Here is a 25,272-nt window from a genome sequence, read left to right as displayed (position 1 = left end):
TGTGCCTCTCATTCTGTTATTGTTTGTAACAATGTGTGCATATGAGGATGTTTGTGAACAGCTTAAATGCCATATTCCTCTTCTTTTAGAATGATATTAACCTTTAATCTCCTAGTTATGATGTGGAATGGCTTATCTCTGTGGATTGTCTTATTTCGCTTTTTCTTAACATACCTTGCTCATTTAGAAGAGGCTAGATGATAGCTAAATGGCAGCAGTGCTTTTTGCAGTCTGCCCGTAATATATACTTCTCTTTAATAATAAATGAATAAATAAATAAAGTTCTCTTTTTGTCTGTTTTGTTCTTCTGCTGTAGCTTCTGTAGCTGTTCTTACAACATGGCAGTGTGATACTGCAGACATTGTTGACACTTGAATGGAAAATTGCTTGTGATGTTCCCCATTTGTAAGTCGCTTTGGATAAAAGCATCTGCTAAATGACTAAATGTAAATGTACAGTGTGAAAGAATTTTTCTGCACCTATTGGAACAGAAAATGCTGTACAAGGGGCTGTTTAAACCAAATGTGTTTTTGCATTAAAGAAAAGCTACAGTAGATGCAGCACAATAAATGGAACAGAGTGTATGTGTCTCAAGATCCTTCAGAGGTAAACGCTGAAAAACCAGTCTGTCCGTCAAGAGCATTTACATAGAAAAAAATAGGTCCATCTCAGACTGACACAGTAATGAGTCAGGTGTGAATGACTCCTAATTTGGAGTGGGATTTTGGACCAATAGGATTTTACTGTGGGCATACCCACACTGCAAAAATTAAAAAATAATAATAAAAAAATATATAAAATAAAATATTCTTCATATTTCTAGTATTTTTGTCTTGTTTTCCTGTAAAAATATGTCAATATGCTTGGCAAGTAAATATATCTTGGTTTTTTATATTACTACTGGAAAACAATGATTTTTTATATATTTATTAGGCACATTTCAGTCACAATGGTAATTTAAAGAGTTTAAACTTTAAGGCATGAAAAAGAGAAAGAAATGACAAAAATTTCGCTTACAAAATGTATCAAAATGAATAAAAATGGGTTTATCCTTTTATTTGTGTTCCCTGCAGCTCCCACTATTCTGAATGAGTTGAACTGGACTCAGGCTCTAGAGCGGGTCTACATTGAGAACAGTCGAGAAGATCCATCACTACGCTGGCAGGTGTTTGGCAGTGCCACTGGTGTCACCAGATATTACCCAGGTAAAGACCACAGGACTTAATATCACAGATATCTATAGCAGCACACTGTCATTCTACTTCTCTAATAGCACATGTTCTTAATTTTCATGTGGAAGATATAATATGTAGTAAGTTTGCTCATCCGTTATATATTGCGAAAACGCTCCCAGTAAGTTTTAACGACATTCAGCAGATGTTTTTGTGATGTTTATTTTGGTTTTATTGCGATTGCGCTCTATTTAAGATGTTTATAAGATGTTTGCATGTGAATAAGATGCTTAAAATAAACGCAATGCGTTTTCAGATGATGCATTCTTTATATATCACAGTACATCCATTCCTGTAGAATTCTATAAGCAAGTCTTATCTTTTCATTTAATATCTCCTCTCCAGCCACTCCGTGGAGAGCACCCAACAAGATTGATCTGTATGATGTGAGGAGACGCCCGTGGTGAGTACTGTCGCCTTCACATTCAGCCAGCAGAGGAAAGATTCCATTTAGTCTGACTTTGATCTCATTATTTTCGCTGAGTCCCCGGTGGCCTCTCCTGCAAAGAGCAAGCAAGCGTGTGAAGTTCAAATTAAGTCGGACTGCCGCAGTTTACAGTACCGCCCGGACCGGGGGTCAATACGTGTCAGCTGCTCTCAACAGGGTCAGTCGAGTTGCGAAGAGCTTGCCTCAAATCGCTTTGGAGTGTCTGTGAGGAAAAGAACTACAGTGAGGGTAAAATAAGGAAAATCACTTGAAGTCACATTTTAGATGGACTCCAGGGCAAATTCATATTCAGTTCCAACTACGCCCATGGAAACATACCCTGCATCTGTATTTGCATGCTATCCAGTGGCGGTCTGTGCATTTTAAGTCTAGGCCTTCAGTACAATTCATGCCATTAAGAAAACACTGTTTCACAATTAATAAGACACCCTATGCCTATGGAGATCATACATTACATCACAACTACAACCCCAATTCCGAAAAAGTTGGGACAGTATGAAAAATGCGAATAAAAATGAAAAGCAGTGATTTGTAAATTATATTCACCCTTTGCTATATTGAAAGCACTACAACTAAACATTAAATTATGTTTTTCCTTGTGAATTTCATTGTTTTTTGAAAATGGACAGCAATTTCAAATCAGATGATTGCAACACGCTCCAAAAAAGTTGGAAACAACTCCTCAGGTTTTTGAGTGTTACCCCAGTCCATGGCTAGATGAGCCTGCCACAGTGTTTCCCAGAGCAGGGCAGTGTTAGCAAGGCACTACTGAGCTTCTTCTTTGACAGAGTAATTAAGTTTACACTCAGGGAGAGTGTCTCTTGTGAAAAAAAAAAAAAAAGAAAGAAAAAAAATAGAATCCCCAATATACCTGTAAAAGCTGTTAACCTAAAGATAAATGACACAGCCACACAGCTAGTAAGCTTGTTTGGCCGACAAAGTGTTCATGTTGCTGATGAGCCAAAGGGAGTTGAACGTCATTGCTGTTTTGATGCCAGGCTCTCTACAGACTTAATGAGATGCTTTAATGCTTTTGCAAGTGGGTGGGCTTGGAGAAAAATGAAAAGTATATAAGTGTAGGAATGATAAATTGTTTAGGAGCACACTATTGGCACTTTGCTCCAAAGGCTGTTAATGTTTCTATAGATGTGTCATTCCCTCTATGCAGTACATTTTCATCTACCTATTATATTTGTCTTTAAATATTGGATAAAATATGACAAAATGTAAAGATGGAAATCACTTTAGTTAGTTTTCTTTTATTATAATACCACAATTAAATTAAAATAAGGCTGACTTTTAAATCATTTCATTACTTTGGATTGAGCGGGTGTTTTTGCCAGTCTCTAAAAGTAAAAACTTCCGGTGTTTCTAAATTGTTTTCCTTTAATCAATCTTGAGAATATAGTTTCATTTGTTTACCAATTTTTAGATTTTTCCTGCGTCCTCAATTAAGCATGCACCAGTGTCTTGGCCACCGATGTTTATCAGCCAATTATCAGCAGATCGGTCATAGGCATGAAAATGCAGATATGAAAAACTGTTGGTTTTTTTATGTTTAAGTTTATTAAAAAAATGTCTTTCCCAAATCCCAGGGTGTGCTGAGTGACTCCAGCCATGTCTCCTAAGCAACCAAATTGGCACGGTTGCTAAGGAGGGTAGAGTCATATGGGGTAACCTCCTCGTGGTCACTATAATGTGGTTCGTTCTCGATGGGGTGCGTGTTGAGTTGAGCTTGGTTGCCGCGGTGGATGGCGAGAACCCTTAATGTAAGCTAACTTTAGCTTTTTATTTCCATCCTGTTTATTTTCTTGCCATTGTGTAAATAATCAAGTTATAATAAATAAAGTTGAAATGCTTGAGCTTGACCAGACCATATTTCTGAAAGTCAAGTATACATAAAAAAAAAAAAAAACTTTCTTAAAATACAACACATGCATATTCATTTTTTTAAAAGGTTGAAAAGGTACTGCATAACAGGAGCCACATGTGTGTCTTAAATATAGGTGTCTGTTCTGTGTTATCGTGTGTTTGCACATCTAAGCATGTTTCACTCGTGGTTTGCTTGCAACTGCCCACTGCTCTTTAACCCCCCGCACACATTAAGAGAGACGTTTTTGAGGCTGTTGCTTAGCAACCTGTACCCACTTTCCTGATTGGCAGGGCTGTGGCAGCAGGGGGAGTCAGGACGTGTCAGGTCAGGTTTGCGTGATTATGGGCCACCACGCTGTTGTTGTGTATTACACTCTTCACACGGCTTGACCGGTTCAGCCTCTCAAAAAACAGCCGGCTGCTTACCTCAGCAAATCATTATACAAACAAACCAATGCAGACTGCAGGAGTTCAGAGGAAACTTGGAGGAAACTTTTAATATATTGTATTATACAGCAAATTTTTCCAGTTCTTGATGCTGATTGGTCAATAAAGCTCTTTAGCCATGCTAAAATATATGAACTATGACGTAAACACCTGTTCACATTGCTTACTGTGAATATCACTGCACTGCACCCACAACATATCTTTTAATTATTAATTTTGTCATTTACAAGAACATATAACTAAAGGTGTAATAGAAGGCCTTATGGATGCATTCTAATGCATTACAATACCTTTATAATGCATTATACTGTATATACAAACTTCAAAGAAAGTTTAATTGTAATATTATAGTAATTTTATAAAATTATATAATTGGTAATATTACTGTATATTATTAAAAAGAAGGTAATATAGCTGTTTACAATGGGCATGCATTTGAGAGAATATATTTGTTTCCAGCAAAATCATCTGTTTTACAACAGATGTATAAGTTGCACAAGAACACTTTCAATTTTTGAGTGACAAAAGACGTTCTATTTATACAAAAATAGAATGTAACATTTCAGTGCTGTTTAACTTTTTCTCAAATCTTTCTCCTAAAATTTGTTATGACACAAATTTATTAAATTTGCTATAAAATTAATGTGCACAGCATAGCTTAAGATAAATGGTAACACTTTACAATCTTGTTCCATTTGTTATCATTAGTTAAGTACATTAGTAAACATGAACTAACAATGAACAATACTTTTACAGCATTTACTAATCTTGGTTAATGTTAATTTCAACATAAACATTTTTTAAATCAAAAGTTGCATAAGTTAACATTAGTTAATGTACTCCGAACTAACATGAAATAACAACTGTATTTTTGTAAATTAACATTAGCAAAGAGTAATAAATGCTTTTTTTTCTCAAGAGAAAAATCCAGAGTCTTCAGCAAAAGTCTATATTTTCTCTCCATTTCATCTCATAGCTGAAACAACTGAGATATTAATGAGATCTCATTTGTGATTTTTCCTTTCTATGGGTGTTTTTTTTTTTTTTTTTTTTTTTGGTGGGGGCGATTAGCGCTCTGACACTCTCACCGTTAACTCTTAATGTCAGTCAATGCCCAGTCAACACACTTAATTGTCTCCAATTGCACTGACATAAATATAAACAAGCTTCTATTATAACATATGTCTACACGTGTTAGCAAAGGACGGCACAGAGAGTGACAGAAGGGGTTAAAAAGAAAAACAGGGCAAAGATTTAAAGGAGTAGTTCACACAAAAAGGAAAATTCTGTCATCATTCGCTTACCCTCATGTTATTCCAATCCCCTATGACTTTCTTTCTTCTATGGAATACACAAGGAGATATTTTTTTTATTTGTATTTACTGGTCATTTATTTCTATACAGTTACAAATAATGAGAACTGGAGCTTTCAAGCAAAAAGGATGCAAAAGCACCATAAAAGTTTCTTAAAGGTAGTCCAAACAACTCGTTTCTCATTGACCTGAAGCCATACGACAGACTGAAATCGTTATTCACTGAAAATCTTCCATCTGCCATGTGTCATATATTAGCCTAACTATGATGCAAACACCTGTTCACAAAGCTATAGTGAATATCACTGCACAGCTCCCACAGAAGCCAACTATTAACCTTAGTTTACATGATAGGGACTATATTTCTTTTAATTATTAATGTAGTTATTTACGAGAACATGCAGTATAACTGAAGGTGTATAATAAGGCCTTAAGGATGCATTCTAATGCATTACAATACCTTTAAAATACCTTTTGTGTTCCACGGAAGAAAGAAAGTCAAAGGGACTTGGAACAACATGAGGGTGAGTAAATTATGACAGAATGTTCAATTTTGGAGTGAACTATTCCTTTAAATGAGAAATCGTGAAAGGCAGCTGAGAATGTGAGGATTTATTGGAAGAGTTTGAAGGAGAAACAGAGAGAGGTGTATGTTTTGTTATCTGAACGTTACAGAGAAGCCATTACCGTGCAGGTTCAGCCCAGCGTAGCAGATATATTCAGAATAGCAGAAGCACATATTGATTTCTTAGAAAAGTAAATCTGGCTCCTAAGTAAATATTATGGCAGCTGCTCAAAACCAAACACCATGACGCCACAGAAGAAAGATGGAGTCCAGGGCTTGGCCTACCTGTCCTGTTTTTGTTCTTTCCTAATATATTTGAATCAAATTAAAGAACCCATGAAATAAATTCTGGATTTTTGTGGCTTTTATTCCATGTCCATGGTACTGAATAATTACCATATTCATATACCATGGTATTTACATGGTGCTCCAACATACTCCAAAGAATACCAAGGGAATTACCATGGTACATGTCCAAAAATGTGGTTTTACCATGATAATAGATTATTTTTAGTGTGTTACTTTGTTTAACTAAGATCAGCATTAATTATTAAAACTGTCTAGATTTAAAATGTGGAATTGCTTTCTCGATCTCAATCTTTACAAGATAGAATTACGATTTTATGTCCAATTTATATCAATTGATCTCAAATGAGAAAAAAAGATTTAAACAAGTCTGAAAAAAATAATGTCAGTTCCCTTTGGACTGGTCTCGTCAAAATACTGACAGGGTTAGCCTATGTCCTATGTCTTGAACTCTTTTTAATGTTTTATGTTTTCCCAGAAATCATCTGTATCCAATTTTTCTTAGGTTTTATGTTTATAAAAGCCTAAAAGTAAAAAGTTACTTGTCATTCACCAATTCAGATCTGTCTATCTCAGTATCAAATTATTGAATAATCTGCCAAAAAAAAAATGAAAAAAAATGGAATAAATAAAAATGAGACAAAATCTCTCTGTTCCACAGCTTACCTGCTTCACAGCCCTCAATGTTTTTAATCTTAATTCAATCTATTGAAACACACATCCAGAGGAGACCAGAGAGAGCAGCAGTCCATAAAATAATAATCTCATCAATGCGTACACACACAAATAAATCCCTAAACACACACACATACTGTATACAAAAAGACTAAGCTCTATTAGGGCAAGACAATATATATCTCTATATTCAAATAAACTTAAATAAACAGAGCAATGTTTTCATAGCACCACAGAGCCACAGTGTTTACACATTTCAGAAAAATCAACTAAGCAACATATAACTTGTTATCTGTAGTTGTCTATATTAAGCTGGGATGGGGAAAAAAAATACATAAAAACATATGGAAAAGCATTGCAAATATATTGTCGATATTCAATATTTCACCCAGCCCTAACTCCTGTACACACACAATTAAAGTATTTAAATTAAAAATTATAATTTTTTATCCCCTTTTTCTCCCAATTTGGAATGCCCAATTCCCACTACTTAGTTGGTCCTCATGGTGGCGCGGTTACTCACCTCAGTCCGGGTGGTGGAGGACAAATCTCAGTTGCCTCCGCTTCTGAGACCGTCAATCCGCACATCTTATCACGTGGCTCGTTTTGCATGACACCTCGGAGACTCACAGCATGTGGAGACTCATGCTACTCTCCACGATCCACGCACAACTTACCACACGCCCCATTGAGAGCGAGAACCCCTAATCGTGACTACGAGGAGGTTACCCCATGTGACTCTACCTTCCCTAGCAACTGGGCCAATTTGGTTACTTAGGAGACCTGGCTGGAGTCACTCAGCACACCCTGGATTCAAACTCGCGACTCCAGGGGATGTAGTCAGCATCAATACTCACTGAGCTACCCAGGCCCCACACAATTAAAGTATTAAATAAACCCCATCATGAGATGTTTCACACCTGCAGAATGTGACAGAAATCACCAGCTGCAGTGCACATATGTAAGTCATCCGTATCATTTCAGCTGAGATAAGCAGCTATAATTGACTAGTTTTAATGTGGCACTTTCACTGTAAGACTATGAGACATGAATATGAGAGCGAGTGAGACGCAGAGAGAGAAAAAGAAAGGTCAGAGAGCATGCACATATTCTCACAGAGGTGTCCCCTTCCTTCAAAGGTAATGCACTGATTTCTACCCACGCTGCACCCTGATAAAGGTACCTCATGTTTTCCAATATCTTTCTCCTATTGAGGGACACAATCAAAGCAAAGCGAGGCACATTACAATATCAGTCCTTGCTTTTACCTTCCTGGAAAATGTATTTTCTGTCGTCTCTTGAAAATGGAACATTTTGTGATGAGTTTTTTCACCCCTCCAGCCTTTCCAAAAGACCATTTTATATCCAACTAAACCTATAGACAGGTCGATGTGGCATTTTACTAGGTTAACACATTTACTATGTGTGTGCTGAAGTTTGCAGTATTATGGCGATAGTTTAACCACAATATATGCTAAGAAAATGGGCAGATGGCATTTACATTTTCAGGGTTTCTCACCTTCCCATGTGGCTCGACTGGCAGACCCGGGTTCGTATGGAAGTAAACGCGTTCACTTAATCTGTGACAAGCATGATTCGGAGGTTGCACTTTTCCCCCTAACATTTCATTTTTACTCCACTAATGGTTAGGTTTAGGTTTGGGTTAGGGGGTAGAGTTTCTGCCTTCCTCTTCACTGTATTACATCCTGTACAGCTGAAAGGAACTTGCTTCACAACTAGCTTTTGGCGACCTCTCCTGGACATAAATGGAGCTCACACGTGCCTATACGCACTATAACACTTACTGCTTTGGCCACTGGGGCAGTGTTTTAAATTTCGGTAAGCATATACCGATTTTTGCTAATGAAATGTAGACCTACTCTTTCCGATTTCACTATGAGATGAGGCTTATGTGATCTTTTACATTATTCTTACATGCTAGGTCCAGTTGGCTTTGGCATGTAAATAAAATGCCTAGCCAGTTGGCAGGTTACTTTTTTTGGACTTGCAACAAATGTAAGAATGATAATCTGACACAGTGTCGAAATCAACAACATTTGACTGAATTTATTTTCTCATGATCTTAGGGCACATCTACACTAATGTATACCGCTCCAAAAAAATTAAGGGAAAACGTAACCATCACAGTATAACGCCAAGTCAGTTAAACTTCAGGGATATCAATCTGTCCGGTTAGGAAGCCTAAGTGAGTGTGAATCAATGTCACCTGTTTTGGTGCAAATGAAAGTGATAACAGGTGCACTGGAGAGGCAACAGCAAGACAACCCCCAAAAAGGGAATGGTTTTGCAGGTGGTGGCCACAGACAATTGCTCTCTCCTTATCCTTCCTGACTGATTCTTCTCTAGTTTAGCATTTTGCTAGTGTCCTTGTCACTACTTACCGCATGAGGCGGTACCTGCAGCCCATTTAGGTAGCGCAGGTAGTCCAGCTCCTCCAGGATGGCACATCCATACATGCCATCACAAAGGTTTGCTGTGTCTCCCAGTACAGTCTCAAGAGCATGGAGGAGATACCAAGAGACGGCCCGTTACACGAGGAGAGCTGGACAGGGCCGTAGAAGGGCATCAACCCAGCAGCAGGACCGGTATCTGCTCCTTTGTGCAAGGAGGAAAAGGAGGAGCACTGCCAGAGCCCTACAGAATTACCTCCAACGTGCTGCTGGTGTGCATGTTTCTGACCAAACTGTTAGAAACAGACTCCATGAGGGTGGCATGAGGGCCTGACGTCCTCTAGTGGGACCTGTGCTCACAGCCCAGCACCGTGCAGCTCGATTGGCATTCTCCAGAGAACACCAGAATTGGCAGGTCCGCCATTGGCGCCCCGTTCTCTTTACGGATGAGAGCAGGTTCACACTGAGCACATGTGACAGACGTGAAAGAGTCTGGAGACGCCGTGGTGAAGGTTATGCTGCCTGCAACATCATCCAGCATGACCGGTTTGGCAGTGGGTCAGTGATGGTCTGGAGAGGCATATCCTTGGAGGGTCACACAGACCTCCACGTGCTAGCCAACGGTACCCTGACTGCTGTTAGGTACCAGGATGAAATCCTCAGACCCATCGTCAGAACTTACGCTGGTGCAGTGGACCCTGGGTTGCTCCTGGTGTAGGACAATGCCCGGCCTCATGTGGCCAGAGTGTGTAGGCAGTTCCTGGATGATGAAGGCACTGATGCCATTGACTGGCCCTTATGTTCCCTAGACCTGAATCCAATTGAGAACCTTTGGGACGTTATGTATCGGTGCATCCGATGCCGCCAAGTAGCGCCACAGACTGTCCAGGAGCTCACTGATGCCCTGATCCAGGTCTGGGAGGAGATCCCCCAGGACACCATCCGCCATCTCATCAGGAGCATGCCCAGACATTGTCGGGAGTGCATACACGCATGTGGGGGCCATACACACTACTGAGTCACATTATGAGTTGCCGTGATGAAATTCACGCAAGTTGGAACAGCCTGTGATTTTAATTGTTTACTTTGATTTTCGGTGTGAGTTTGAATCCAGCCCTCAATCGGTTGGTGATTTTGGTTTCCATTGACCGTTGTTACGTCATTTTGTTCTCAACGAATTACACAATGTACAGTAAAGATTATGATCTTCAATATATTTCGTTTATCGAGATCCAATGTGTGAATTCAGTGTTCCCTTAATTTTTTTGAGCAGTGTAGTTTCGGTTTAAAACATTTTTTCTGTTTCCTAACACCATTGTTTTCCAAAGTACGCCATACTAGAGAGCGGTTTCAAAAGTCTTTATTTTCATTGGAACAAACACTGTTCCAGTGTGTATAAGATGCATGAACATAGCAAAATCAATGTGTTTTCAAAACCAAAAGTTGCAAGCGAAAATGTATTAGTGTGGGCGTGGCCTTTGAAACCTTTTGTATGCCTTACAGTGCATTCACACTACACTTGGCGCTCAATTCACTCCCATTGAAATGCATCCGAACACAACCTCATGTGAAAAAATTTAGTTTTCCGCTATGCATAAAAGTTCAAATTTAGCAAACTCTGACCTGTGAATTTGCATGACAGTTAGACGTGTGACCAATAGAATATCAAAACGTCACTCACTGACCTTAATACAAAGAATGCATATTTCAAAGCTGCATGATTTTGTTGTTGCAGGAAAGTGAGTAGATGTTATATATTAACATTTTAAATATAATATTATTTGTTATTTGTGATTTATTGTTCATTAAAACCAGAAACCCTTGAGCCTGATATCATATCCTGTCCGTTACAGTATCCGAAATAATTTTGCATGCTCAAAGCCTAGTATGACTGTGGCTTTATGCTTAAAATGCTTGAAATTAGTTTTGTACAAGTGTCCATCATACATGGGAACACCTTTAACAATGAGCTCATTAACATGGACACCAGAAAGCCATTTATTGTGAAAAAAAAAAACCAGGTTAAGACACAAAATTGGCTTATGTTAACATGCACTGTGTTGGCAGCTTTCTCTTTACCCTCACATACTCGTTCAGTAAGCAGCGTTCTCCACAGCAATGTAATTTCCTTGTGGTGGTGGTGTAAATAACGAACGTGCTGTTTGAGGAAATCTCTGAGGAAGCCATTTTTTAGATCTTCATTGCTTTGATTTATTTCTAAAGTCCCATAGTTGCATCTGTGTTTGTTTCCTTAACTTTCCATCGCTACCTGCCGCTGCATTTTGATGACTTTACTATTATACTTAAATGTTGAAAATAGAAATAATAAAGAATAAATAAAGTCCAGACTTTTGGGTGGTAGTGTAGGAGTTTGTCACATACGTATCGTTCCATGTGTCACAACAGATGCTGTGGATGACCATGATGGTCATGGTGGCCTCAGTTTTGTTTCAAATCTTCTAGAGTGTGTGTTTGTGTGTGAGTTTGGGTTAGCTTGGGGACCTGGGGGAACCTGGCATGTGACGGCCCATCTGCATGTCACCTGGCCGGGGCGCTGGGGAGTGTGGGTAATGACTGGTAAGGTATGGCGTCGCTGGGCTTCAGTGGAGGGGTAATTACTGAGTGGAATCCATGCAGAAACGGCACATCTGGATCCATCAGGCTAATAAACAAATGGTACAGTGACTTGAACAAAGATCGGGAATGTCAATGTCACGTATCAGAGATGAATATAGACAGTGTGAAAAATTCCATCGCCAAAAGAAACGGAGCCAATAGACTGACATTGAATGATACTGACACTAACAAAGACACTACTTGAATCTTCTTTCTGTCTTGGGCACTTAGATCTTTGTTAATATGGGTTAATCCCACCTTTTATTCACAATCTCCTACCTTTCCAAGCACACAGCCTTGAGTTTGTCAGCTTCAAGGCAATTACTGTACTAAATGAAGGAAATAAGAATTGAATGCATAGACTTTTGAACTGTGAAATTTTCAGAGGAATCAAATCCAAAAAACATGCACCAGAAGAATATGAAATGAAAAAGTGCATCTCTAGTTCAAAATATTGTACTCTATTTTTATCCTCTTTTTCTCCCAATTTGGAATGCCCAATTCCCACTACTTAGTAGGTCCTCGTGGTGGCGTGGTCACTCACCTCAATCCGGGTGGCGGAGGACAAGTCTCAGTTGCCTCCACTTCTGAGACAATCAATCTGCGCATCTTATCACGTGGCTAGCTGTGCATGACACCGCAGAGACTGCCAGCATGTAGAGGCTTATGCTACCCTCTGCAATCCACGCACAACTTACCACGCACCCCACTGAGAACCACTAATCGCGACCACGAGGAGGTTACCCCATGTGACTCTACCCTCCCTAGCAACCGGGCCAATTTGGTTGCTTAGGAGACCTGGCTGAGGTCACTCAGCGCGCCCTGGATTCAAACTCACGAGTCTAGGGGTGGTAGTCAGCAGTGTCAATACTCGCTGAGCTACCCAGGCCCCCGTACTTCCAATGTTTTAAATTCAGAGACTAGGTCATTTTTGACTGTTTGTTCATTCGTGTAACGTTTCCAGAAAAAAAAAAGACAATTTGACATCAAACTAAGTGTGAAAGTTTTAGTGCAAAATTATTATTATTATTTTATATATTTACACTTTTCAATTTTTTAGTTGCTTATACTTGTGTGATCAGGCACCTAATTTGACACTAAAATTTTTGCTGCTGCAGAGTGCTCCACAAATACATTTGGACCCATTTTATATTAGGTGTCTTTAACTACAATATACCTAAGATTTAAAACATTGTATTTATTATGTATATATGTGTTGTTGCATTGTCCATACATTTAAAGTACCTGCACTTAATTACATCTGTAGTTTCACTGTTAACCTTAACCATAAACCTAACACTACCCCAACCTTTATCCTAAAACCTAACCTTACCCCTATGTAAGGGGCAAGTCACCCACTGGTCCAAGGACGGTATCCAATTGTGTGGCTGAAGGTCTCCTGCGTGTTCTGTCTTATCGTGCACGACATTAAATAATACTTTGATTATTTGATTTGAGTTCCATGTTTTATTAATCTTATCATTAATTATTTTCTTTATTTCATCTGACTCCAATTATGAAAAAATCTCGTTGATGTATCTATGCTTTGAACTTAAGTTTTGTATCTTATTATTTTTAATAATTCTCTCTTCTAGACTGCATTTGTTATTTCAGTGTTATTTGGATCCTGTGCTGGCCAGACACAGGTCCTTTAACTATAAAATTCATCAGTTTCAGATATTAATAAGTTTTAGACTAAGTCCTTATAGGTTCTCGGCTTTATCCATTTAGTCTTATTTGGCTAGGTTCATATAGATTCTCGACTCACCGTTTAGCCCCAGTCAATTAAGTTCTGTTTTACAGATTCTCGGTCCTACCCTTAGTATTCACGTTTAATTCTACTTGGCTAAATTCTGTTATAGATTCTCGGTTTGCCGTTTAGCCCCAGTCAATTAAGTTCTGTTTACAGATTCTTGGTCCTACCCTTAGTATTCCCATTTAATTCTACTTGGCTAAGTTCTATTATAGATTCTCGGTTTACAGTTTAGCCTTTTACATACTTAACTAATAGGTTACTTCTGAAGTAGCTTAATTAAGCCAACTCTGACCATAGATTTGTAGTTAATAAGAAATATACTAGAAAACAGTCCTTCAGAATGAATCATAATAATTTATACAATAAATTTATTTACCAGGTAATAGTAATACATTCAAACAATACAATTAAAATAATAAATCAAACTCAAAGCTATCAGTGAACCAAGCATAATAATATAATTAAAGTTGCATTCCATTCAAACATTTACCAAACATAAGAAATACAAATTGCAATTACCTGGTAGAGAAAAAACTACACACAATGTTTACTGTGTGGATCTTCTGGCTACAGAGAGACTTTGATAAATATAAACTACATGCAGCGGTACAGCATGGGAGATCTGCTTACAGATTCCTTCAAACATTTATCAATAATAAGAAATACCTGGTAGAGAAAAACTACATGCAAACGGTAAAGCATGGGAGATCTGGCTTACAGATTCCTTCAAACATTTATCAATAATAAGAAATACCTGGTAGAGAAAGACTACATGCAAATGGCAAAGCATGGGAGATCTGGCTTACAGATTCCCTGAGCTCCTCTGCCATCCTTCCTTAAGTACCAAATGATTCTATTGTTGTTTCAGATGTGTATGTTTGATGTTATATAGGATTTGGTTTACAATTTAGGGAGTTGTAAGTCGACCTTTGATTGAGTAGGTTGTTTGATGTTTACAAAGAATGCACCTAATCTGCATACAGCATCTGGTCTCTGTGTGAGACTTTGGAGGGGCATGCCCCGGATAGGATACTGTATTTTAAGTTCTTAAATCTTACTTGTGATTTGACTTTGCTGAAAGGGAATGAGACCGTTTTACCAGTTGCACTGAGACCTCTTGTATGGTACCAAACTTGTATGATTAGAAAACCTTTTACATTACAGAACAGGATAAGTCATAACTTAGTTTTTAGTGTCCTTAAAGTGACCTGAGGAGAGAGAGAGAGAGAGAAAATGTGAGTGTGATTTGCGTTTTATGGTCCCCAATCAGTGGGGTGTGTTTTCTCAGGTGCAGATGCTCCTCTGTGTGAGAGTTTTATGACGTTGGTTCTCGTAGAGTTCTTTGACTTTCCCGGAAGTGATGCAGACAATTTTTGTGACAGTCTTACACCTACCCCTACCCCTACTCCTAAACCTACCCGTTCCTCAGCCTCAGTAGCAGCAAATATAAATCTTGTTAGGATTTTGCTGAACAACTTGTAGTAACAAAATAAGTAGATTGAATTGTATGTTGTATTTTAATGCTACAGCAGCAGTAAAGTGAGACCATATATTTTAATGGGCATGACATGTTACAAGGATTTTGAGTAGAAAAACACAAATGTTTGTGAAAGTGATGCTCTGTCATGCAACCAAATGTTTAGAAAACACATTATGACATAGGTATTTGTTCTGCCCTGCAAAGGCAAAATGCATTTCTTTCCATTCTGTAAAAATTTTGTTCCATCCAAAATGGAGTCTCTTAGACTATGATCTGTCCTGTGACAGGCGGGTTTGGCTCATCTATGCTCAGATTCAGAGATTTTATCATTTACATTCAGCAGGAAAATCAGCCATTTTTCTCAGTTTCAGTGTTGATGTAGTGACTGCATTTTGGCTTTTTAGGCCAGTGTTGACCAGTGAGAATGTGAGAGAAGCACGTCCCGTTGTGCTTTCGGAAATCCAATTTGCTGTATTCCCACTTGATTTCCACTTTATCCGGCTCTTTGCCTAACCCTAACCCTACCCTAACCCCAACCCTACCATGACCCTCAAATCACATATTTACTCATTCCTAACTGTAGTCAGTTGATTTTTAGTCCTGTGCTATATATATGATACATGTGCATCTTTCAGGCTCTGCAAATTTCATTTTGTTTTTATTGCAGTTTTATCGTGACTCCTAATGTAATATGCAACCTCCAATTATGCCGCCTGTGTTTACTAAAAGTGTATTTATGAAAACGTGTGTTTGTTTGAGCAGAAAGACAGGGCTGCATTAGTAAAAGTAAGAACATGAGCAAATATGGCACTAACTGAATCAAGCGTACTGTGGACTGACTGCATTAAAAGCAAACAAAGAAGAATTCAAGAGAAATGTACTCTACCCCTGACGTTGCTCAAAAGTAGCAAAAATTAATTCAGCAGTGTCTGTTGTCACATTGTTTTGACTTTAGTGTTTGTTTTGGTGGTTTTAATGTAAGGAGAAATTAATGGACATGAATTTGTTTTACATACGCCACATACACAATGAACTTTATACACATCCTTTACATAGTGGTACTTACACTATATTGCCAAAAGTATTCGCTCACCCATCCAAATAATTGAATTCAGGTGTTCCAATCACTTCCATGGCCACAGGTGTATAAAATGAAGCACCTAGGCATGCAGACTGCTTCTACAAACATTTGTGAAAGAATGGGCCGCTCTCAGGAGCTCAGTGAATTCCAGCGTGGTACTGTGATAGGATGCCACCTGTGCAACAAGTCCAGTCGTGAAATTTCCTCGCTACTAAATATTCCACAGTCAACTGTCAGTGGTATTATAACAAAGTGGAAGCGATTGGGAATGACAGCAACTCAGCCACGAAGTGGTAGGCCACGTAAAATGACAGAGAGGGGTCAGCGGATGCTGAGGCGCATAGTGCGCAGAGGTCGCCAACTTTCTGCAGAGTCAATCGCTACAGACCTCCAAAGTTCATGTGGCCTTCAGATTAGCTCAAGAACAGTGCGTAGAGAGCTTCATGGAATGGGTTTCCATGGCCGAGCAGCTGCATCCAAGCCATACATCACCAAGTGCAATGCAAAGCGTCGCATGCAGTGGTGTACAGCACGCCGCCACTGGACTCTAGAGCAGTGGAGACGCATTCTCTGGAGTGACGAATCACGCTTCTCCATCTGGCAGTCTGATGGACGAGTCTGGGTTTGGCGGTTGCCAGGAGAACGGTACTTGTCTGACTGCATTGTGCCAACTGTGAAATTTGGTGGAGGGGGGATTATGGTGTGGGGTTGTTTTTCAGGAGCTGGGCTTGGCCCCTTAGTTCCAGTGAAAGGAACTCTGAATGCTTCAGCATACCAAGAGATTTTGGACAATTCCATGCTCCCAACTTTGTGGGAACAGTTTGGGGATGGCCCCTTCCTGTTCCAACATGACTGCGCACCAGTGCACAAAGCAAGGTCCATAAAGACATGGATGAGCGAGTTTGGTGTGGAAGAACTTGACTGGCCTGCACAGAGTCCTGACCTCAACCCGATAGAGCACCTTTGGGATGAATTAGAGCGAAGACTGCGAGCCAGGCCTTCTCGTCCAACATCAGTGTCTGACCTCACAAATGCGCTTCTGGAAGAATGGTCAAAAATTCCCATAAACACACTCCTAAACCTTGTGGAAAGCCTTCCCAGAAGAGTTGAAGCTGTTATAGCTGCAAAGGGTGGGCCAACGTCATATTAAACCCTATGGATTAAGAATGGGATGTCACTTAAGTTCATATGTGTCTAAAGGCAGATGAGCGAATACTTTTGGCAATATAGTGTATATATACACACTTATATACAGGATATACTTTCACTCACTGTCAGACATTGTGTATATGTTGTAGTGACAATAAAGTGATTTGATTTGACCCAAATATACTGTACTTGGGTCATTATATATGCAGCTAAGGGCATACAAAAGTGTATGCCCTTAGCTGCATTGGAAAGCTATAGGGATGCTCCCTTTCTCCCTATTTAGTTAATGACTTAACCTCCAGTGTGATGCTTGTATGCACTGGTCTCAAAACAGTTTGAAATGTGTCTTATTTTCATCCTTACTTCACATACAGTCTCTGAAAGCAACATTTAGCCATATAGTCCTCGTCTGCGGTCATTGTGTTTAACAGTTTGCAGTTTCACAATAGATCATTGAAATTTTCATAATGGCATATCAGATTAAACTAGAGACTCTAGTCTTTTGACTCAAACAGGTTTCAGTGTAAAAACTTAATGAGGTTTCTTACCAGATGTAGTTTTATTGGCGTATCTCCCAAAGACAAACTCAGCTGAGATCGGCGCCATGTTGTTTTAGCCTTTAATGACAGCCCATAGTCTTCTGAACTGAGATCAGTCAGTTTAAATAAATTAATTTATGCATAGTGTATAGTGAAGACAAAAAAATTATGTACACACTCAAGGATGCTGGGTCGAACAAGGATAAGGTCCGACCATCAATGTAGCTTCTTCAGTTATTCAAAAGTAAATTCATTTTGTCCTCTTTCACCCCTAAAGTTTTAACCCCTTGTCTTAGTATACTAAACATTAGTGTTATACAGTCTTGAGCTGGGTTTGCCCTCCTATAATAGTCATCCTTCGATATCTAGCACTCTCAAGTGTCGTTAAGACTGGATTTCCCTTCAAATGGTGGGTCAAAGTTGTGTTGTACATGTTTACAACTAGACTAGGAAAGCTTCAGACACAGACGGTGTCTCACCTGCCTGTCTGAAAGTCTGCGCTGACCAACTGGCCCCCATCTTCACACAGATCTTCAATAGATCACTGGAGCAGTGTGAAGGTCCCTGCTGCTTCAAACGCTCCACCATCATTCCGGTCCCCAAAAACCCCCAAATCACAGGATTTAATGACTACAGACCTGTCACTCTCACATCTGTGGTCATGAAGTCATTTGAGAGACTGGTTTTGGCCTACCTGAAGGACATCACTGGACCCTTGCTGGACCCCCTTCAGTTTTTTTGCTGAGCAAACAGGTCTGTGGATGATGCTGTCAACATGGGTCTGTATTATATCCTGCAACACCTTGACAGACATGGGACTTATGCAAGGATCCTATTTGTAGACTTAAGTTCAGCCTTCAATACCATCATGCCTGATCTTCTCTCAACCAAACTGACCCAGCTCTCTGTGCCAACCACAATCTGACAGTGGGTCAACAGCTTTCTGACAGATAGGCAGCAGCAATTGAGACTGGAGAAAATCACATCCGGGACCCTCACTATTAGCACTGGTGCTCCTCAGGGATGCGTTCTCTCTCCACTGGTCTTCTCCCTGTGCACTGCAAAGGACACCTCTGTCAAGCTCCTGAAGTTTGCAGATGACACCACTGTCATTGGCCTCATCCGCGACGGTGACAAGTCTGCATACAGACGGGAGGTTGAACAGGTGGCTGTCTGGTGCGGTCACAACCACTTTGAGCTGAACACACTCAAAATAGTAGAGATGATAATAGACTTCAGGAGAAATCCCCCCGCACTTCCCCCCTTACCATCCTGAATAGCACTGTGGCAGCAGTGGAGTCATTCAGGTTCCTGGGCTCTACCATCTCTCAGGACCTGAAGTGGGACACCCACATAGATTCCATAGTGAAGAAGGCTCAGCAGAGGTTGTACTTACTTCACCAGCTGAGAAAGTTCAACCTGCCACTGGAGCTGCTGACTCAGTTCTACTCAGCCTTCATTGAGTCTTTCCTGTGTACATCTATAACTGTCTGGTTTGGTTCAGCCACCAAATCAGACAGAAGGAAACTACAACAGACAGTCAGGACTGCTGAGAGGATTAATGGTGCCCTCCTGCCCACCCTCCAAGATCACTCTGGACCCCACACACCCTGCCCACTCCCTTTTTGAACTGTTGCCCTCTGGCCAGCGCTACAGAGCACTCAGCACCAAGACAACCAGGCACAAGAACAGTTTTTAGGGCCATTTACTCAGGCCATTTACCACATGAACAATTAAACTGCCTTCAGGACTCCCATAGTGCAATAATGTATAAATATGTCATGTACTTATGTAAATTCACTCATATTTAATTCAATAACTGTACATACCCCTACCTTGTACATATATTACCACTTGCACATGTACATATGCCATTCTATGTTATATGTCCTATTTTTTGTATGTCTATTTATACTCTTACCTCGTTTTATATTCTGTGTCTCACTGTAATGTTCTGTGTGCACTTGCTTGTTTCTCCTATCACCGAAAAAAAATACCTTGTGTACGTGAGCACACTTGGCAAGAAAGCTCATTCTGATTCTGATTTACAGCGTGTAAGCCAAAGAAGCATTGAGCTAGCTGTGTGTGTGTGTGTGTGTGTGTGTGTGTGTGAGTGTGTATTGTCCATCGCCAGGGCTTTTACATTTTTCCCAGAGCTTAGCCATGCTTCAAAACCCTTTCTCAATGAGCCACAGCACCTGGCGCCACTTTTCACGTTGCCTCTTCAGTCTGATTAGCATGCTAGAAGAGACCCTCGACGATCAGTCTGTTCATGCTAGCACAAAGTGCTAACTACCTGTCTGTATCACAGCCAATCACCACTCCATGCAAAAACCAATGCAATTTTTCCAGCAACAACACCACCGACGGCCTTACGATGTAGATCAATCTCTCGGGTTGATTGTCAGGTGTGATGCTTTTTTAATTGCTCGGGGAAAAGTGAAAATGGCTGCACTACTGTTTCCTATATGTCAGGGTCTATCAGCGGTGGACAGATGCTGCGTTCGGTCTTTTATTTATTTAATTTGTTGTTGGTTCATTGTCTTTCTCTGCTTAGATTGAGCACTGTGCTAAAAATGGCCCATGCACCGTTTCAGACAAAAGCCGTGGCACGATCTGCTAGCGCTAGCATAAAGACGGCGAGAGACAGACAGACTGAATAATGTGTTTGTCAGTGGGCTGATGACTCAGCTGAAGAATAAGCTCTGGTCTGGCCTGGTGTTTCACATGACATTAGCTTAGCAAAAACCCCTTGACAAGTCAAAAGAGTTTGTACAGATATGGAATAGTAGACTTGAAAACTAGATATGCTTTTCCTGAAGGAAATACCATTGCTTGTAAGCACAAGAATAGTTTTAAAGTGTTTGGTAAATTTAGGTTTTATGCTTTGGTTCTGTGTAAAGTTCTGTTGTAGATGCGTGGACGATTTTATCTGCTAATGGAAATTCAGTTTTTGCAGAAGGGCAGTAACAGGAAAGTGTTATTGGCTGTTTTGTACTACAATTAACATGCTTATATTTTAACACTTTTAAGTTAATTTGGTCTTCATATCAGCACTGACTTGAATATTTTGTTGTGTGCTCTGTTTCATAGGTATATTCAGGGTGCTTCGTCTCCAAAAGACATGGTCATCATTGTGGATGTGTAAGTAACCTTTTAAACATACAGCACATTAAACAAAACTATATACATACTCTTTTGATCTCTCTCTCTCTATTTGTTTCATATGCACCACATTAACATACTCTGTCATTGTTGACAAAAACTGTCATTTGCCATGCACGTAAACCAGTATGGTACTCTACTGCCACCTGTTGGGTAATATGACCATGTAGCAATATCGTCTCAACAATGTTGCTCTTGTTTGGCTTATACCTCAATATTTTTCATCACAATGTAATTGTTTCCTTGAAATATGACTTGGAGTTTATGGTAAAGGAAAAATTACAATTCCAGTGGAGTTAATGAAATCTTGAGCTGCAAGTCTAGAATTTAAAATGTCCTGCAACTCAGTCACAACCGATCTTATCTGACCACTAATATGTATTGTGTAAAAAAAAAAAAAAAAAGATTTTGCATTATACATAACCACTTGATTCTGACTAAAACGGATGATAAGCACTTTTTTATAGTTTATAGTTGATGTTCCATATTTTTAGATGTAATTAAATCATCTATTGATAAGACAAGTATCACTATTACTACTGATTTTTACCAAACTCCTAACCATAATAGCACATGTACATCCCCTAGATGTCTATTATTGTTTTTATCTGGAAGAACTATTTGGCTGTTTGCAATACGTCTATAAAAGTACATTCAGTAGATGTCTTTGAGCCGTTTATGATTTAGAATGTATGTAAATCTGCTCTTTTTAAGATGTTTATCAGATGTTAATTAGAATGTGATGCTTTCCAAAACACTAAAACAAATCTTAGAGATGTACGTGTGCTAGAGACATGAATGAAACCTCAAATCTTGTGGAATAATGAGGAAAGGTGTGCTATTGCTTTTCTAAGAAATCAGAATTATGATGTTCTGGCTGCCAGATGAAAAAATGGGTGAAAATATCCCATAAATTTACATTAAAAAGGGACCTGAGCTGTACAGTATTTTGAGATCAGAATATTATAGGGCTTTTTTGACCCTAGAAACCATATAGAAATGCACTAACAAACACACAAAACACCTTAGAAACAGCTTAGAAATGCCATGGCAACCACCCAAAACTGAATAAAGATTAAATGTTATGAGAGTAATCTCATAATAGGCCTTTTACGAGAATAAAGCCATAAAGTTTAGAGAATAAAGTCATAACATTATGAGAAATAAGTCATAACATTACCAGAAAAAAGTTTAATCGTTCCGAGAGTAATCTCATAATAGGCATTCTACGAAAATAAAGCCATGAATTTTCGAGAATAAAATCATAACATTATGAGAATAAAGTTGTAATATTCAGAGGAAAAGTCGTAACATTATGAATAATCTCATAATAGGCCTTTTACAATAATAAAGCCATAAAGTTTAGAGAATAAAGCCGTAACATTATGAGAATAAAGTTGTAACAGTACAATAATATTGTTGTAATATTATGAGAATAAAGTTGTTACATTTTGAGAATAAAGTTGTAACATTGCAATAATAATGTTGTAACATTATGAGAATAAAGTCTTAACGTTTTGAGAATAAAGTTGTAATAGTACAATAATAATGTTGTAACATTATGAGAATAAAGTCGTTACATTTTGAGAATAAAGTTGTAACAGTACAATAATAATGTTGTAACATTATGAGAATAAATTTGTAACATTATGAGAATAAAGTTGTAACATTATGAAGATAAAGTTGTAACATTTTGAGAGTAATCTCATAATAGGCCTTTTACGAGAATAAGCCATAAAGTTTTGAGAATAAAGTCGTTACATTTTGAGAATAAAGTTGTAACAGTACAATAATAATGTTGTAATATTATGAGATTAAAGTCGTTACATTATGAGAATAAAGTTGTAACATTACGAGGATAAAGTTGTAACATTTTGAGAGTAATCTCATAATAGGCCTTTTATGAGAATAAAGTCGTGAGACTTTATTATGAGAATAAATATGTACTGTTTTAAAACTAATATCATTATAGGCCTTTGACAAGAATAAAGTTATAAAGTTTAAGAATGAAGTCGTAACATTATGATAGTAAAGTCGTAACATTAGATTAGATAATAGGTTGAATGTAATTGGTATTGCTTAATGGCAAGCCTTTGTGAACTTGAGTGTTGAAATTATCCATGCACGTCATTTAGAGTCATTTGTAGCAATGCGGCATAGATTAACAAATAGGTGATTGCCTCAATCACACAGCCATTATGCGCATAATCGTCAAGAAAACCATTAATATTCTTAAGTAAACCACTCAACAAAAACTGCTTAATGGAGGTTAATTGTTGCTAGCTGGGAATGAGCCATAACCTTAAATAGATACTGATATCAAATAAAAAAATAAAGCAATTGCAGCTGTCGATTTGCCAAAGCAATCTCATGCCAATCAAAAGCACCTTCACAGTGAATGTTTGTGACAATCTTCAGACTAATCTCATTGTAACTACTGGAAACATGAGACAATACTGCTGTCACAAGCCTTTTCTCTCCAGAAATGCTGTTCTAATGTGCTCGGCTTTATTAAAGCTTCTAACTCTGGAAGCCAAATTACACATGAACTCATGCGCTCTGTGATTGCTTTTTCAATAGCTGCTATAGGCTATTAATAAGTCCAATTTGCAGCTTGGAATTCAAATGTACTTTGTTTCTGAAGATAGGCTGTCTCCGTACTGTCTGTTGGCTTTTAACATGCCGTCTAGAATTTACTTTTGATGGATGTGTCTGGTACTTAGCAACAGGTTCTACTTGGCAGTTTTGGATGCATGTTTCAGTGTTGGGCCATTTTGAGAGAAATGTCTCTGAAACGTAAAAACAGCAATTGCTTTTTTATACAGGTTGCCATATAATAAAGAATATAGACATCATGGTAGAATACTTGTTGCACTGCCTTTCATTTATGCTGATTTTGATAATATTCACAATGTTTGTTTTGGGGTTTAATATGACCTAGATGTTTCTCCGTGAGATTCACCATGATATATTTCTTTGTATTTATAGGAGTGGCAGTGTGAGCGGACTGACCCTGAAACTCATGAAAACCTCTGTCAATGAAATGCTAGACACGCTTTCTGATGATGACTACGTAAATGTGGCCCGGGTAGGTGCACCTACACACTGTCCAAACAGGCTAGATATGTGTGCAACAAACGTGCATTCTGCCTCAGCAATGTGTCGTATTTCAGAATAAAATCATAATGTAAGGTGGAACTAGGTATGTGAATTGTTAGGAATTTAACAATTCAGCTTATGATTCTGATTCCTTTTAATGATTCTGATTCTCTAATGGTTTCATTAACAATTCTTTTAGTAATTTTGAGGTAGAAATATTTGGAAATAAGAAATGCAATTTTTTATAGATTCAATAGATTTTATAGATTTTGTAGATTAAAATCAACCAGTCATTTGTTCAGGGAATTGGACTACACTGGTCACACTGTGTGTTTCATGATGTAGACTCAAAAGAACCACTCATAAGAGTCATTCATTTGGGAATCATACTACTCTGGTACACTGTATGTTTCACGCCTTAGATTTAAAAGAATCAACTCATAAGAGTCATTTGATCTGGAATCAGACTACATTAGTTTGTCGGCATATTTCGCGCTGTAGACTCAAAAGAACCACTCAAAAGAGTAATTCGTTTGGGAATCAGACTACATTGGTCACGCTGTATGTCTCATGCTGTAGACTCAAAGGAATCAACTCATAAGAGTCATTCAATCAGGAATCAGACTACATTGGTTGCACTGTATGTTTCACACCATAGATTTAAAAGAACCAACTCGTAGGAGTAATTTGATCTGGAATCAGACTACATTGGTCGAGCTGTATGTTTCAGTGTTTATATCATTGAGAAAGGACATTAAATGGTAAATAAGGGTGATACACTGAATATATTCCAGCAATATTTGATTTAAAGGTCTTGATGTCTGAACTTGCCCCCAATTCAGTCAAAAATAAGAGGATATGTGGTGTGTTTAATCAGAGTGAGTTTTGGCGGGAGTTGATGTGAGAGTTATTAGAAAGAGCCTGTTTATTGCTTGATTAGTGAGCATATAGATTGTCAGACCTGCAATTTTTCCCAAACCTCAACTTTCAGGTAAAGTCATTAAGCAATACCGATTACATTCAACCTATTAATTTGAATTTATATAAAAATGCAAATGCAGAATGCACACCAAACAGAGCTTGAATTTAATGTGCAGTGAGTTTATTGTGAGCACACA

At 38.6% G+C, this 25,272-nt stretch overlaps 2 protein-coding genes across 2 annotated transcripts in view; one reads left to right on the top strand and one right to left on the bottom strand.

Moving 5' to 3' along the window:
- The window catches only part of LOC127448973 (uncharacterized), a 222,445-nt gene that overhangs the window by 141,656 nt on the left and 55,517 nt on the right, over positions 1 to 25,272 (bottom strand). The window lies entirely within an intron of this gene.
- The window catches only part of LOC127448953 (voltage-dependent calcium channel subunit alpha-2/delta-2-like), a 282,297-nt gene that overhangs the window by 210,741 nt on the left and 46,284 nt on the right, over positions 1 to 25,272 (top strand). Inside the window, exons 7-10 of the mRNA XM_051711950.1 lie at positions 1,074 to 1,205; positions 1,578 to 1,635; positions 20,984 to 21,034; positions 24,044 to 24,143. Coding sequence (XP_051567910.1) covers positions 1,074 to 1,205; positions 1,578 to 1,635; positions 20,984 to 21,034; positions 24,044 to 24,143 — 341 coding nt within the window. The remainder of the gene's footprint in view (positions 1 to 1,073; positions 1,206 to 1,577; positions 1,636 to 20,983; positions 21,035 to 24,043; positions 24,144 to 25,272) is intronic.

This window comes from Myxocyprinus asiaticus, chromosome 12 (genome assembly GCF_019703515.2).
Source record: "Myxocyprinus asiaticus isolate MX2 ecotype Aquarium Trade chromosome 12, UBuf_Myxa_2, whole genome shotgun sequence".
Classification (NCBI taxonomy): domain Eukaryota; kingdom Metazoa; phylum Chordata; class Actinopteri; order Cypriniformes; family Catostomidae; genus Myxocyprinus; species Myxocyprinus asiaticus.
This window is presented reverse-complemented; position numbering and strand designations above follow the sequence as displayed.